At 38.5% G+C, this 15,176-nt stretch overlaps 1 protein-coding gene across 1 annotated transcript in view; it reads left to right on the top strand.

Annotated features, from left to right (window-relative positions):
* The window catches only part of LOC101516619 (amine sulfotransferase-like), a 44,058-nt gene that overhangs the window by 18,335 nt on the left and 10,547 nt on the right, over positions 1-15,176 (top strand). The window contains exons 3-4 of the mRNA XM_058669197.1: positions 7,060-7,186; positions 7,979-8,073. Coding sequence (XP_058525180.1) covers positions 7,060-7,186; positions 7,979-8,073 — 222 coding nt within the window. The remainder of the gene's footprint in view (positions 1-7,059; positions 7,187-7,978; positions 8,074-15,176) is intronic.

Below are 15,176 nucleotides of genomic sequence, written 5' to 3'. Positions count from 1 at the left end.
ACTTCCTTAAATATCATTTGTAGGGCAGGTTTAGATGAGACAAAATCTTGAAGTTTTTCTTTATTGTGGAAGAATTTTATTTCATTTTCAAACACAAAAGAGAGCTTTGCAGGGTAAGTTATTCTGGGCTGAAAATTTTTCTCTTTTAGAATCTGGAATATGTCACTCCAGTCTCTTCTGGCCTGTAACGTTTCCTCTGAAAAGTCAGCTGAAAGTTTAATTGGGATTCCCCTATATGACACTTGATTTTTTTCTCGTGCACATTTAAGGATTTTTTCTTTTTGTTCAACTGAGGAGAGCTTGATTATCATGTGTCGTGATGAAGTTCGTTTTTGATCAACTCTGTTGGGAATTCTGTAGCCCTCCTGTATATTATTTTCTAATTCTTTGCTCAGTTTAGGGAAGTTTTCCTGTATTATTTCATTGAATACACCTCTAATCCAAGCTTCTCTTTCTGCACCTTCTGGAACACCCATAACTCTTATGTTAGACCTTTTAATCATATCTTTTAATTCTTGGATATTATTTTTAGCTTGACCTAGCTCTGCTTCCAACTTTTTGTTTGTTTCTTCGTGATGGCAGGAAATATCTTCTAATTCTGAAATTCTTTCTTCTGCCTCATTCATTCTGTTTTTGAGACTCTCCACTGTATTTTTAATTTGCTCTACTGTGTTCTTCATTTCTGATATATCAGCCTTAATTTGATGCATTACTGCTATTTCTTCTTTGAACTCTTGTTTATACTTCTCATTGTTGACCAGGAGCTTTGCAATGAGTTTTCTGAGTTCTTTGTCCTCCATTTTCTCAATGTCTTCCTCAGTTAACTCTGAGAATGGGCGAAGCTTTTGCTCCTTTTTTGGAGAGACTTTAGTAACATTCATAGTGATTTTTTCTTGTCTTTTTCCTTTTGAAGTTGTCAATCTGTTTGACGACATCTCTCTGGTCTGTTACCTCAGGTGTATAAATTAACTTTAATACTCAATCAGTACCCTGGGTTTAGGAGACACAACTGTCCTAAATAATTGCTTTGCGTGGCACTGATTTTATAGGCAGGACTGAGCTTATTACCCCATGCTAGCCAACACGTCTAAGTACCTCCTGAGGTTGTCCTGGGCAAACTTGGTGGCCAGAAAGATCAGGGGGCTGTCGCAGTCAGCTCCAGGGACTACACAGACTCCCCAGACTGCAAGACTATTGCCTTGGGCTCAGCTCTGTGCAATCAACCAACAACACACCCACTCTGGATCTCCACTCAGGGTTCACGCCTGCTATCCTGCCATCCGATATGGCTCCAGGTGGGGAACCGCAGCTGCTAGCTTTCAGCTCCAGGTACCACACCGACCCCACAGGGAACAGAGCCAGCGCTCCCCTCCACCCCCAGACCAGATCCGCACAAACAGTCAGAAAGGGGCCCATGTGCCGTTCTGTCAACTCCACCCTGCGCCTCTCCACACAAGGCGGCCCCCTGAGTCCCTGACTCCCTCCACGTGCAGCTGCTCCCAATCACCAAGCTCAAACTGTCAGGTCCCGGACCACACTCACCCTCCCAACCCCCCACACAGACCCAGGCTCCAATCTGGCAGTCACAACGTCCATGCGGAGGCCACCGGCGGATGTCCAGCCGGCACCAGAAATGAATCGCTGGAGTCCGGACCACCGGAGCCCACGGCCCCAAAGGCTGGCAAGTCTCCAGCCGACCACAAGGTCAGTCACGAGAGCTCTTTGTGCCAGGAAAGCCAGGTGTTCGCCTGCTACCACCACCCAGCGCAGGGACTCCGAGTCTTAAAATTCCATTCTTTATGTTATCAGTCTAAAATGTTTTGTTGTAGCAACCCACAAATAAGATGAGGGTGGCATGAGCTTCTGTCATGGGCAGCAGAGCCGGCAACGTGGGCACGGCGAAGGTCCGGGGGTCGGGCGGAGGTCTGCACTGGTTTTTCTCTGCTTCCATGCGACTGCTCGGCTCGGAGTCCTGACGCTGACCTTCATGCAGTCCTTAGCGTGTTTGAACTCCGGTTTGTTTGACTTCAAGCTCTTGGCTCATGCAGTTTTGATTGTCCATCAATTCTGAAATGCTGCCAATATCACCATTCCAAGCAGGATGAAATCTCTTCAGAATACACTGGCTGACATACTCTCTTCATGATTGGGCTTCTGCAGTTAGCAGTTCAGTTGGAGGGATCCCCAAAGTAACTTCATCTAAGGTGATCCCACACCTGATTTTTGTGTTTGAATGCCAGTAAAGGGTCCAACACAGTCTGTCATGCCAATCAGCTTATGCATATGGTGGTGGTTGCATTTGGTGGGTCATTTCTGTTTCCAGACGTGTCTTCCACATGAAGCAAAGGGTGTTAGAGTCCAGCCTGATTCTGCCCAACACACACTTGGCCCTCTGTGAGTTCATCATTATATTGAATTTTGCAGTTTTATGCCCTGGTTAATATATGAAAATAATCGGAAACATACTGGATTAAATTTTTAAAAATAGTTTATACCATTCAGTATTTAAGCTGTCAAGCCTGGGCTTTTTTTTTTATGCAAGCCACATTACTGTGTCAGTCCTATTGCTTATCATTTGTTTGTTTAGGTTATATTGTCTTAATGTAATTATAGTAGGTTATTTGTGTTACAGAATTACACATTTAAATAGAATATGCACCTTATTACTATAACCATGTTCTTAATTTTAAAATGTATATAGCTAGAGCAAAAGTGTGTTTCTTCTTCACTTCCAGTTCCATTTGTCTATAAATATGAAGTGAACATATTTTAATATGCAGTTTTAGCAGCATAGCAAAACCTACACCCTACCCTCTCCCTTGCCTGCATTCCCCACACAAATCCTCCCTCCCTGGTAACTACCTTCAATATTTGCCCCATGTGGATGATCCCTCTGAGGAGACTGGTAACCAAGATGTGACAACCGTGCTGTCAAAGATGTAAATGTTTTTCAGGAACAGACTGACATTCAAATCAATTAACTAAGGAAGAGGAACTACTCAGTTACAACAACTAATGAGGAAGGAGGCACAGGGAGACACTGCTCATCCGCAGCGCTTGGCCAGTGAGGCAGCCATTGTCCCATGCAGAAATCTGCTTCCTGCTAACATTCTCAGTCTGCTGTGACTGTATGAGCTCTGGGTTTCTTGAGCATCTGAAGGACTAGTTCAGGGGTGCACTTCCACACTCCTAATTTCTATAATGATATGTTTTTATTTTATTTCACAATCATAGACTTCACACTCAATCAGATAAAGACATCAGTACACAGCACATAGAAAAAAGAAAAAAGGAAACCTTGCATTTCTCAGGAGCATTGACACTGTGATGATATCCAAATATCAGAATGTCAATAACACTTATAAAGAATACATATTTTGCACTCTGCGCATTAGTTATCACAGACCAGGAAAAACAAGATATTCATTTATCTTTTTGGAACTGCCTTATTTCACAAATATAATAGTTTCTAGTTACATACATTTTGCTGCAGAATGTTTTTTTATTTTCTTTTCTGAGCAGTATTTTGTAAATGTGCTATGTATTTTCTTATGTAATGATCTGTTGATGAGCATTTGGATTAAAGTATTACTTAGCTAGTGTGAATTGGGCTGCTAAAAATAGAAATAGAAGGTCCCAATGTGGTAATACAGCAGCTAAAGTCCTTGCCTTGAATGCATTGGGATCCCTTATGGTCATTGGTTCCAATCTAGCTCCATACTTGTGCCCTGAGAAAGCAGTCAAGGACGGCCCAAACCTTGGGATCCTGTATCCATGTGAGAGACCCAGAGGAGGCTCCTGGCTACTGGTTTTGTATCAGCTTAGTTCCAGCCAGGGGATGGAAGATCTTCCTTATTGTCTCTCCTCCTCTGTATATCGGTCTTTCCAACAAAAATGAATAATTTTTTTAAAATAATGGAAATAGAAATAACTCTTTGATATGCTGTGTTCATTTCATTTGAATAAATTCCCAGTATTTGGGTATATGATTTATATGGGCGATCTATTCAGATATCTCAGAAATTTCTGAACTGGCTTCCAATAATGTTTCCACTAGCTTACATGCCTAGCAGCAGTGGATAGGGTAACTATTTCCCAACATGCTTACCAGCATTTATTGTTTTCTGAATTCTGTAGGTTTGTTATTCAAACTGGGTTGAGACAAATCTTCATCGTGGTTTGTATTTGCGTTTCCTTCATGGATTGTGAATCTGAGCATTATTTTCAAATGCTTATTAGCCGTTTGAATTTTCTCTTTTGAAAAACAAGCCTGTTCATGTCATCAATGTGTTTTCCACTATTCCCTCCTTATTCACCTAACAAGCCGAGTAATACATGCTTGTCTCTGATGGATTGGTCTTCAAAGGTCTTCCTGGAAGGGTACAACAGATGCAATGCTTTGTCACACCAATAGCCCTAATTCTGGGACTTGGGATATGAACTGAACCCTGGTTCTAGCTACAGTATTATGATACTATTGTCAGAAAATGGCATTGCAAGATTCTAATTTGAGAATTCATTAGGAAGCTTTTTGATCCATTATGTTGTTGATATTTTGATATGCAACACATATACATTAAACTGAAGCTTACTTTCTTGCAGGGGAAATGTTACTGATTTTGCCCTAGTATGGTTTTCCATAATATCTTTTTATAAATTTTTTAATACTTTGCCAATCTGGCACAATAAAATTGTATTTTTTTATTAATTATTTTGCATTATGTGACAGTTTCATAGGCTCTGGGAATTCCCCCACCCTTCCCCCTCCCTTCCCCCCTGGTGGATTCCTCCACCTTGATGCAGTATTGCAGTTCAAATTCAATCAAGATTCTTTCCTTGCATACGTATACCAAGCATAGAGTCCAGCTACTTATTGTCCAGATGAGTTGAACAGTTTCTTGGAGAGACCATTTCTGGTCCGAAGTTAGAGCTGGTAGAATATCATCTCAGTCAATTAAGAGTCCCAATATAACATCAACAGCAGTTTGCAACATTATGGAATTGACATGGTTGTGAGTAACCAGTATGTTAAAAACAAAAACAAAAACAAAAACAAGTTCTTAACCACAACCTATGATTAGCCCATTGACATTTCAATTTTAGTTTATATACAGGACCGGACCGGCTGCTCTATACCTTAAAATGGCTATAAGGTACCATTCAGCTGTCTCGTGTCTATTTCATTTTAGTATTTAGCCATTTGTTGTGTTGAAGTATAATTTTGCTGATCTTGGCAGATTTTTAGGGTAATCTAGACTGGCTTGTAACTCTAACAAGACATTTGTCAACAATTAAGGTGCAGAACATTTTTTTTTGGAGGGGTGGTTGTGCAGGGAAATCCCCAACACCATGGTGAGGAGTGACTAATCAACAAAATTGTATTTTAAAGTGATCTTCATTAGGATATTCACAATCGGGCCCGGCGGCGTGACCTAGTGGCCAAAGTCCTTGCCTTGAACGCACTGGGATCCCATGAGGGCACCGGTTTTAATCCCGGCAGCTCCACTTCCCATCCAGCTCCTTGCTTGTGGCCTGGGAAAGCAGTCGAAGACGTCCCAAAGCTTTGTGACCCTGCACTCGTGTGGGAGACCCAGAAGAGGTTCCTGGTTCCTGGCTTTGGATCAGCGCGCACCAGCTCGGCTCACTTGGGGAGTGAATCATCGGATGGAAGATCTTCCTCTCTGTCTCTCCTCCCCCTCTGGATATCTGGCTTTCCAATAATAATAAATCTTTAAAAAAAAAAAAGGATATTCACAATCATCAATATCACATAATATTTCCTGTTATATTCTTTGGCCATAAACATATTTTTAAGATTTATTTATTTTTAATAAAAAGGCAATTTATAAAGAAAAGGAGAGACTGAAAGAAAGAGCTTCTGTCCACTGATTCACTCCCAAGTGTCCACAATGGTCAGAGCTGAGATGATCTAAGCCAGGAGAGAGCAGCTTCTTCTGAGTCTCCCACATGGGAGCAGGGTCTCAAGGCTTTGGGCTGTCCTCCACAGCTCTCTCAGGCACTAGCATGGAGCTGGATGGGAAGTGAAGCAGCCAGAACACAATACTGTGGCCATAAGGGATCCCCGTGCATGCAAGGTGAGCATTTAGCCACTATGCATTTGCACCAGCACCATGAGATAATTTTACTCAGTGAAGTGACATTTATTTACAATTTTTAATGATTTCACTTTATATGATTTCACTTTATATGATTTTAATTTATATATTATGATTACAAATACACTGCTTATGTATGTTGTGTGCTCTACCACCTTTATTGGAGGTTTCATATTCACTCATGTTCAATTTTTTTCATTTTACATAAGTGTCTTCTTCTTCAAAAAATACTTTCATATTCCAAGAACAAAGTTTTAAAAAAACTTAGGAAGCTAATATTTTGCATGTTGTGAAATAGAAATATTCCTTTTTTACATATGAGTATTTATTTGTAGCATCATAAGCACTTCTGCATGGTTGCATTAATCTTCATTGCTACATAAAATAACAAGTAATATTTATGAAATGTAGTTGATGCAGATTATATGCAATCTAAAATGTAATTATGCCTCCACAATTAAGGTCAGATTTAGAAATGTATCTTAGAATTATAAACATATTTGCAATTTCATGTGAATAATATTACTTATTTAAACACTTTTGCAATGGCAAGCAAAATTTATAACAGGCAGGAACAGAAAGAAGTATATCCGCATACTTGCAGCACAAGGATGGGCTCACAGTGAAACAACAGATAAGTCTGTAATTTGTTGGGAGACACCTCAGTGGCAGTATGCTGGACTTCTGAGGGCAATTGGAAGTCACCTAGTGAAAGACTGGAGAGGAGAACAATGGGGAGGGGGACCGCGGGAAATGGTGGGGAAGGGTAACCCCAATGCCTATTAAAAAGTGTCATAAAATAAATCATTTTTGAAAACAATTGTTCACTTGCATACTGGCTGAAATCAATGACTATACATTAATGGAATGAAATAATATGTGAATCTTGAGGAAAAAATGTGAAAGGATAATTGAGAACTCTGTTTTGTATTTTCATTTGCAGGTTATTTATGTCTACAGAAATCCCAAGGATATTTTGGTCTCATATTTTCATCTTGAAAATTCGCTGAATCTTTTTGAAGCTACAGATACCATAGACGATTTCATAGAAAAGTTTCTGGATGGAAATGGTAACATTATTTTTCAACAAATATGTATTTAAAATCACACTGTTACATTGTGAAACTCTTGAATTTAAGAAACATTTTAGAGAAACAGAAATTGCAGTAAGAGGAGAACCCACAAAGTGCTTAAATTCTGACAGTAGCTTTGTCAACATCTAGGTGGATTCTTAACCTATGTAGGAACACTTGGGGATTGTCATGTTTGCAAAGATAATTTTAGAAGATATTATAATCAGAGCAATAAAGAGTCACAAATGTTCTAGCAAATCACACTAGCTAGATCCACAGTTACAGCCAGCTATATCAGTACATCTACTGAGTGGTTGTGGATATATTTTTACGTACCTATTGAAAACCTTATTGGCTCTGTGGACAATTCCATTTTACATTGTAGAAAAAATAAACAATGACACAAGAAGCTTGTGCATTGACCGATCAGGCTCTGATGAATTTAGATAGCTATATTCATATTTTACCTCCACAATAACAGAATAAACTGTAATTCCAGATGTTAGGGAATAAGAAGAGACATAGAAACCTGTGTTTTCAGGTAAGAAAAGTAAGCAAATAATCAAACATAGCTGTTTGGACTCAGTTCTGTAGTGATCCTTTCTTACAAACCTGGAATAGGATTGCTGAGGCAGGTTACCATGAAAACCGTGCAAATATTCCCCAGAGCACTCAGCAGCTTATGGATGTAAGTGTCCGGTACTAGGGGGTTAATTTTGATTTCTAAATATTCCAAAAGTTGAAAAAAATAGCATGCTACGTCTTGACCATGTATAATCTTTCTGATAGTTTTAGGAAGTCTTTGGTTTGATCACATCAGAGGCTGGTATGAACACAGGCATGACTTCAATATTCTCTTCATGATGTATGAGGAGATGAAGAAGGTAAGATGAGAATGTTGTTTTTATAATTATCTTATTCAAATATCTATCTATATATATATACATATATATATATACATATATTTAGTTCCAGCAAAACACCATTCTCCCAGGTGTCCTTACATCTAACCCACTTGCTCAGGCTTCTTTCTAAGTTTCTAATTTCCTTCCTCTACCTTCATTACTGGTTATCCTCAAGGCTCTCTTCTCCCTGTGCATGATCACCCTTGTGATAGTTTTATGTACTTACCTGCAATAGTAAAGGCAACCTTGGAATAGCCATGCTTTGACAACCATTAACATTGTGCTATGGGTAAGAAACTGTTACAGGTATAGGCCTAATGGTTTCAAATTGTGTGTGTTGGTGTGTGTGGGTGTGTGTTCTGTGATGCAGGTTCTCTTGATTTTTGAACGTAAAGTTTCCTGTAAAGTACAGGAGGATTACAAGTTAGTAACAGCTACCACTGGTCTTAAATACTGTGTAAATCAAACTGAATTCAGCTGAATGTCACTGTTCTATAATGTCTGAGTGGTGCATTGATTGATAAATGAAAACAGCAAATTCCTTGATTTATTCCAAAACTAATTACTGTAATATAGGTATTTAATATGAAAGATAAAATCATTGAATTTTTAAACATGGATCTCACAATTTGTCAGTATGGGCAGATATCCAGCAAGCAAACAAAATCATAAATCATATCATAAATCATATCAAACTTGATATGTGTTTATTAGAAAAAAGATCTGTAAAAATCACACACATTTCATAAGTATATCTAATTTCTGGTATTTAATTTTATATATAAAAGTAAGATTGTTATCATTTTCTTAAAAATAGCATAGAAACAGCAAACTAATAAATAAGCATTAATAAGAGAAAAAAAGTGGAAAAGAATTTGTATATTCTCAGAAACAGTGAAGTATGTGACACCATTAAGAACTGAAGGGGGAGTGATGAAAGACCAACATAGAGGGATTTGTAAGCATCAGACTTTGCAAGATTTGTAGGCAGTTATAGAGTGAAGTCTTTAATCCTAAAGAAATAAGCAGGCATTTTTGAGCTGTAGCAAAGTTACCAATGGTATAGAATAGCACCTTCAGAATACCCCCTATTAATACATTATAAATTTGGGATCTTGCTTAGAAGCAAGGAAGATACTTAGAGAGAAGGGTATATCAGTTTGTTGAACTTCAGTTACACCTTAGTGAAAGTCGTATCGTTAGCAAAGAAAAAAAATGTCTCACTTCAACTTTGTTAATGATTTCAAATGGAAAGAGTCTATATGGGGTTATCTCAGGGTTTTTTCTATATTCCCAGTCCATACAGCAGATTTAGATATTGATCCCATTCACTGAAGTGTTTAGAGAACACTGAAGCAGGCTCATCCCATAGTAAGTACATTGTGATGTTGTTTTGGACCACGAAGTTGGAAACAACTTTGGTAAATTGAAAGTATTAGTCTGAGAAATAAAGCAAAATAAAAAACACCCAGGAAGAGATCAGGGCAAAGAAGGTAATTACAATAATTTGGACACCACCAGTTTAAGAATATAGCAAATAATAAGTGTAAATAAAATAGGTTATATGTAGAGGAAAGAATTAGAAGGAATAAAGGCAAAAAGGAAAGAAGCAAGCTATGACAACAGGTTTAGAAGAATGGGAGGTACTAGCTGAAAACAGGTGCTAAACCCAATTACAAGCACCATTAAGATGGATGTTTGGAGAAGAATAGGCCACTGAGGACACATACTAGGAGTAATCACAGGTAGACCAAATGTATGGAGTGTGTGGTAACACAAAAGAGAAGCCAGAGCTCAGCTCAGGAGCCTAACTGCGAATGTCCTCGCCTTGCACATGCCAGGAACCATATGGGTGCTATTTCGTTCTTATCCAGCCACTCCACTTCACTTCCATGTTCTCTACTTATGTCCTGGGAAAACACCAGAGGACAGTTCAAAGCCATAGGATCCTGCAAACCTGTGGGAGACCTGGAAGATACTCCTGGCTGTGGGATTCAGATCAGTTCAGTTCCAGTCTTTGTGGCTGCTTGGGGAGTGAACCAGTGAATGGAAGATCTTTCTGTCTCTTCTACCCTCTACAGATCTGACTTTCTAAGTTAAATAAATAACCGTTTAAAAATAGAGAAAGATAATGTAGTGATTCAATAACTACCTAAAATGTAGGGTCCCAAGGTATTGGATTTTCCTTGACTGTTTTCCCAAGATAAACACAGGAAGCTGGATGGGAAGCAGGGCCACCGGGATAAAAACCAGCATCCATCTATGATCCCAGCACATGCAAGGTGAGGACTTTAACCTCTAAGCTATGGTGCTGGGCCCTTCTGTTGCTCTTAAGTTACAATAATTGCTTATATATTCTAAGTAACAGAAATTTTCAGTACCATTTTCAGATAAATTATTTGGAGACTCTTTCTCAATTTTATGTAGTGCATTTATTGAGCACATTTAAATTTTTATATATGATATGGGATAACGATGCATTTATATTTTCACATGTAGAAATCTGTCAAAGTCCACATTTTTAAAAATATTGTTCTTTCATACCTGTGAAGAAATAATTTGATAACATATGTGAAAGGTGATTTCTGTGTTCTTCATTCTTTTCCATTAGCCCATGTTGCTCTTCCACTGTCTGTATGTGTCCTTTTTGATTACAGCAGCATTGCGGTACATTGCCAAACCTTGAATTTATTATTTTCAAGCATGTTTACCAATCACACCCAATGACTCCATATGGGAGGTTAGCAAATGGCAGTATAGGGTGCAAATAGGTTTTGGATGAGGGAGAATAGAGATGGTGAAGCACAAAGAACAGATTCCAAAAAAAGACAGAGACCAGGCAGTTTAGCAGGGGAGAACCTGGAGAAACGCTGGACACAGGGAAGCAGAGGGAATGGTGCAGCAGTGTTACAGTGAGTAGATAATGCACCAACAGCTGGTGAATGGCAATCCAGGTTGCAGCAGAAGCCAGAGATCCATTACTGGTCAGAGTATCTGTGACAGCCAGGTGGGAGTGGGTGTTCACCAGAAGCTTAGGAGTTGAATACAGGCCAAGAACTGCCTGAGTACCTGATTTGTTTGACCCAACAATGAGCAGAGAATGAGCAGCAGAATCTAAGGTTCTGCATAGGTAGGGTGGATCTCACACACAGACTCTCAGTAGTGCCAGAGAGGGCGCCACCTTGTGTAGTAGGACAGAGAGTGCGAATTTGAATAGATGGCCTGCAGTGGGCTCATTTCTAAATAATCACACTGAACTGATCCAACAGGGAAAGCAGGACCAGCACTGCATCCTGTAGGCTCTGTGTTGTCTCTGGATCTTCATCAGTACCTGCCGGCACATTTTTGTATTAAGGGGCAAGAACTGAGAGGGACAGGAGGAGTAGCAGTAAATTAAACATGCGCTAAATCAGTAGTGATCAGGTGCCATTTTCAAAAGACCAGACACTGGAATTGGAGGGACAATAGCAGAGCTGCACAAGCACTAAACTGAGAGTAAAATCACTTCAGCTTAGTGCATTGCACATGTCACTCAGAGAAAAATAGCTCCAGATTTAATCATCAGAAGCTGTTGGCAAGATCGGCACCACTTAAAAACCAGTTATTTAGGACAGCTGGTGTTTTCCTAATCCAGGACACGGGCTTGAACATAAAATCGACTTGTAGCCCTGTAGGGAATACATTTTAGATATCTGCCCTAAGGAGAAGAACCTGCCAACAAGAGTTGTAATGGCCACAACAGAAGAAGAGACTGAGGCACAATGAATATTGCTCTCCAGCAAAGAAGAAAAGGCATCTACTACCCTCAGAATTAATTCTGGAAGACATCAAGAAAACGGGGATATAGAAAGTCATAATGCTTTGTATAAAGCTTCTGAGCAATGAGAAGGACATACAGGAGATCAAGATGTTTAAGAAACATCTAACACAGGAAGTAGCAGCAAAGAATCAAATGAAAGCTGATGTATTAGAAGTTAATAACAGTGGAGCAAATTTAAGCTACAGTATAAAATCTCAATAATAGAATGAATGAGACAGAAGAAGGAATCACCGAATTGGAAGTTATTTCTTGTCACATTGGGAGAAACAAGCAAAAAGATGAAAGAAGAGCGGGCCAAGCTAAAAAAATGCATCCAAGAATTAAAAGAGATGCTTAAAAGACCCACTGTAAGATTTATGGCAGTTCATCCAGCTCCTGCTTGTGGTCTGGGAAAGCAGTTGAGGACGGCTCGAGGCTTTGGGACCCTGCACCCGCGTGGGAGACCCGGAAGAGGTTCCTGGTTCCCGGCATCGAATCGGCGCGCACGGGCTGTTGCAGCTCACTTGGGGAGTGAAACAACGGATGGAAGATCTTCCTCTCTGTCTCTCCTCCTCTCTGTATATCCGGCTTTCCAATAACAATAAAATCTTTTTTTTAAAAAAAAGAGTTATGGCAGTTCGAGAAGGCCCAGAAAGAGAACCTGGTGTTAAAGTTGTATTCAATGAAACAATAAATGAAAACTCTCCTATCTGAAGAAAGAATTGAAAACAACATGCATGAGGGGCACACAACTCCCAACAAAGTCAATCAAAATGAACATCACAACAAATGATAGTCAGGTTATCTTCAGTTTAACGTAAGGAAAAGAACCTTAAATGTGCATGTGAAAAAAGCAAGTGTCTTATACAGGGAACCTGAGTCAAACTCACAGCTGAACTTTTTAGAGCAAACTCTACAGGCCAGAAGAGATTGGAGTGACATATTCTAGATTCTACAAGCAAAAAAAAAAAAAAAAAGTATCAGCCCACAATAACATATCCAGCAAACTCTCCTCTGTCTTGGAAAATGAAATAAAATTCTTCACAGCAGCAAAGAAAAACTCCATGAATTTGCCTCTTCTAAACCTGCCCCACAAATGATACTCAAAGATGTTGTCTTGAAAGAGGAAATGAAAAGCAACTACCAAAACGAATAGCAAATTTGGAGAGCATCCTAGTAGAAGGCCACAGAAGATTAATCAAAGAAAATCTATTACTAAATGATAAGACATTAAATGTAAATGGCATAAATTAATCTATCAAATGTCGTAGATTAAAAGCCTAGACCAAAAAAGAAAACCTATCTATCTGTTACTTACAGGAGACACATCTAATCAATAAAGATCAGTGGAAAATGAAAGTGAAAGGATGGAAAAAGATATTCCAAACAAATGGTAGGAAAAAATGACTGGGTGTAGACATTGCTAAATTCAATGATATACACTTTGATGGGAAAAATAGTAAAAAGAGATGAACACAATATAATGATCCAAGGATCCATTCAACAAGAAGAGACCAACATAATAAATGTATATGTGCCAAATGACAAGGCATCTTTCTACATGAAAAAATATATATATATGTATATATATATATTATTATATTATATTATATTATATATAAATGGATTTAAAGTGAAAAATAGACTCCAATACAATAGCAGTAGGGGACATTAATACCCTCTTTACCATTAGTGGACAAATATCAATGAGGCTCAAAACTCAGCAAAGAAACAACAGCACTTGCCCAGACACTACAGCAAATGGATTTGATTAATATCCATGCAACCTTTCCTTCTACAAAGAGAGAATACACATTTTGTTCATCAGTTACATGCAATCTTCTCCAGATTTGACAATGTTATAGGTCACAACACAACTCTAGGCAATTTTTAAAAATCAAAATTACACCATGCATTTTCTCAGACCATCATGGGAGTGAAACTAGAGACCAAGAAATCAAAACACCAAGGCAAACATGCAAATACGTGGAGACTGATAAACATGGTACTAATTATGGGGTAAAGAGGAAATCAAAAGGGGAAATTAGAACTTTTATTGAAACAACATATCAAAACTTATGGGATACAATTGAGACAGTGTTAACAGGAAAGTTTATTTCAATCAGTGTATATGTTAAGAAAATGAAAAAACACCAAATAAATGAGTTAATCTTACAGTTGAAGGAGATAGAAAAAACAATAGCAAAGCAATCCCAACATTAGTAGGAAAAAAGAAATAACCAAAGCAATGGGGAAAAAAGCAAAATAGAGACTAAAAGAACAATGCATAAGATCAATCAATGAAAGTGCTGCTTCTTGGAGAGAATCAACACAATAGATTCCTTGCTGACCCAACTAATCAAAAAGTAAAAATGGAGGGAGAAGATACCAATCAACAGCATTAGAGATGAAAAAGGAAATATAACAGATGCCTTGCTCATTCATAGAATTATTAGGAACTATGACAAGCAGCTATATGCCAACAAATTAGATGACCTTGAGGGAATGGAAAGCTTTTAGAGAGTGTAACTCAACCTGTGATTTGACCCAGCTGTCCCACTCCTCAGAATAGATTCAAAGGAAAGGAAAATTGCATGAGAAAAGGATCTGTAACCATATATTTATAGCGGCACAACCTAAAATAACAGACAGGGAAAACTAACCAGATGCCCATCCAAAGAGGCATGGCTGAAGAAACTGCGTTTTGATTTTTTTCATTGCTTTTTTTTCAATGTCATGCTTATTTGGTTTTTTTGCAGAGTAATAATTATCTTAATTTATTTTTGCTACATAGTAGTTATCTCCTCCCCCCAAATTAAAGGTGAGTGGTCACAAACAAAATAATAACTTCTTAACTCAATTTTCCCTTGTAACAATCCCACCTCAGTTACAATACAGTTAAAACAGCAATGTTACTTTCAATGGAAATTTTCTAAAGGTTTTTTTTAACTTACTAGTTTATAGTATTCAAGCCAGATTTTAAGCAACTTCTTGCATTCTAGGCAATCAAAGCAGTCTTGTAACTCTAACAAGCCAAATAGTAACAGTTGAAGAGTGCAATAGTCAGCTGGGTGAGCAGAGAAATCCTCAATAAGTTAGCAAGTGAGGAATAACTGAACTCTACATCTTACCTGGTGAGGTCTAGGAAAAGACAAATGGGCAAGATGAACAGTAATGTACAGGCTGAGCAGTTACAGGCCAGCTGACTTCTTCTTGTCTGCTCCAAATTTCGTATATTAGTTTCCCTGTGTCTATTTGTGCTAGTTTTGGGGTTCCTGAGTTT

This window comes from Ochotona princeps, chromosome 1 (assembly GCF_030435755.1).
Source record: "Ochotona princeps isolate mOchPri1 chromosome 1, mOchPri1.hap1, whole genome shotgun sequence".
NCBI lineage: Eukaryota > Metazoa > Chordata > Mammalia > Lagomorpha > Ochotonidae > Ochotona > Ochotona princeps.
The sequence above is the reverse complement of the archived record's forward strand: the minus strand, read 5'-3'. Positions and strand labels throughout refer to the sequence as shown.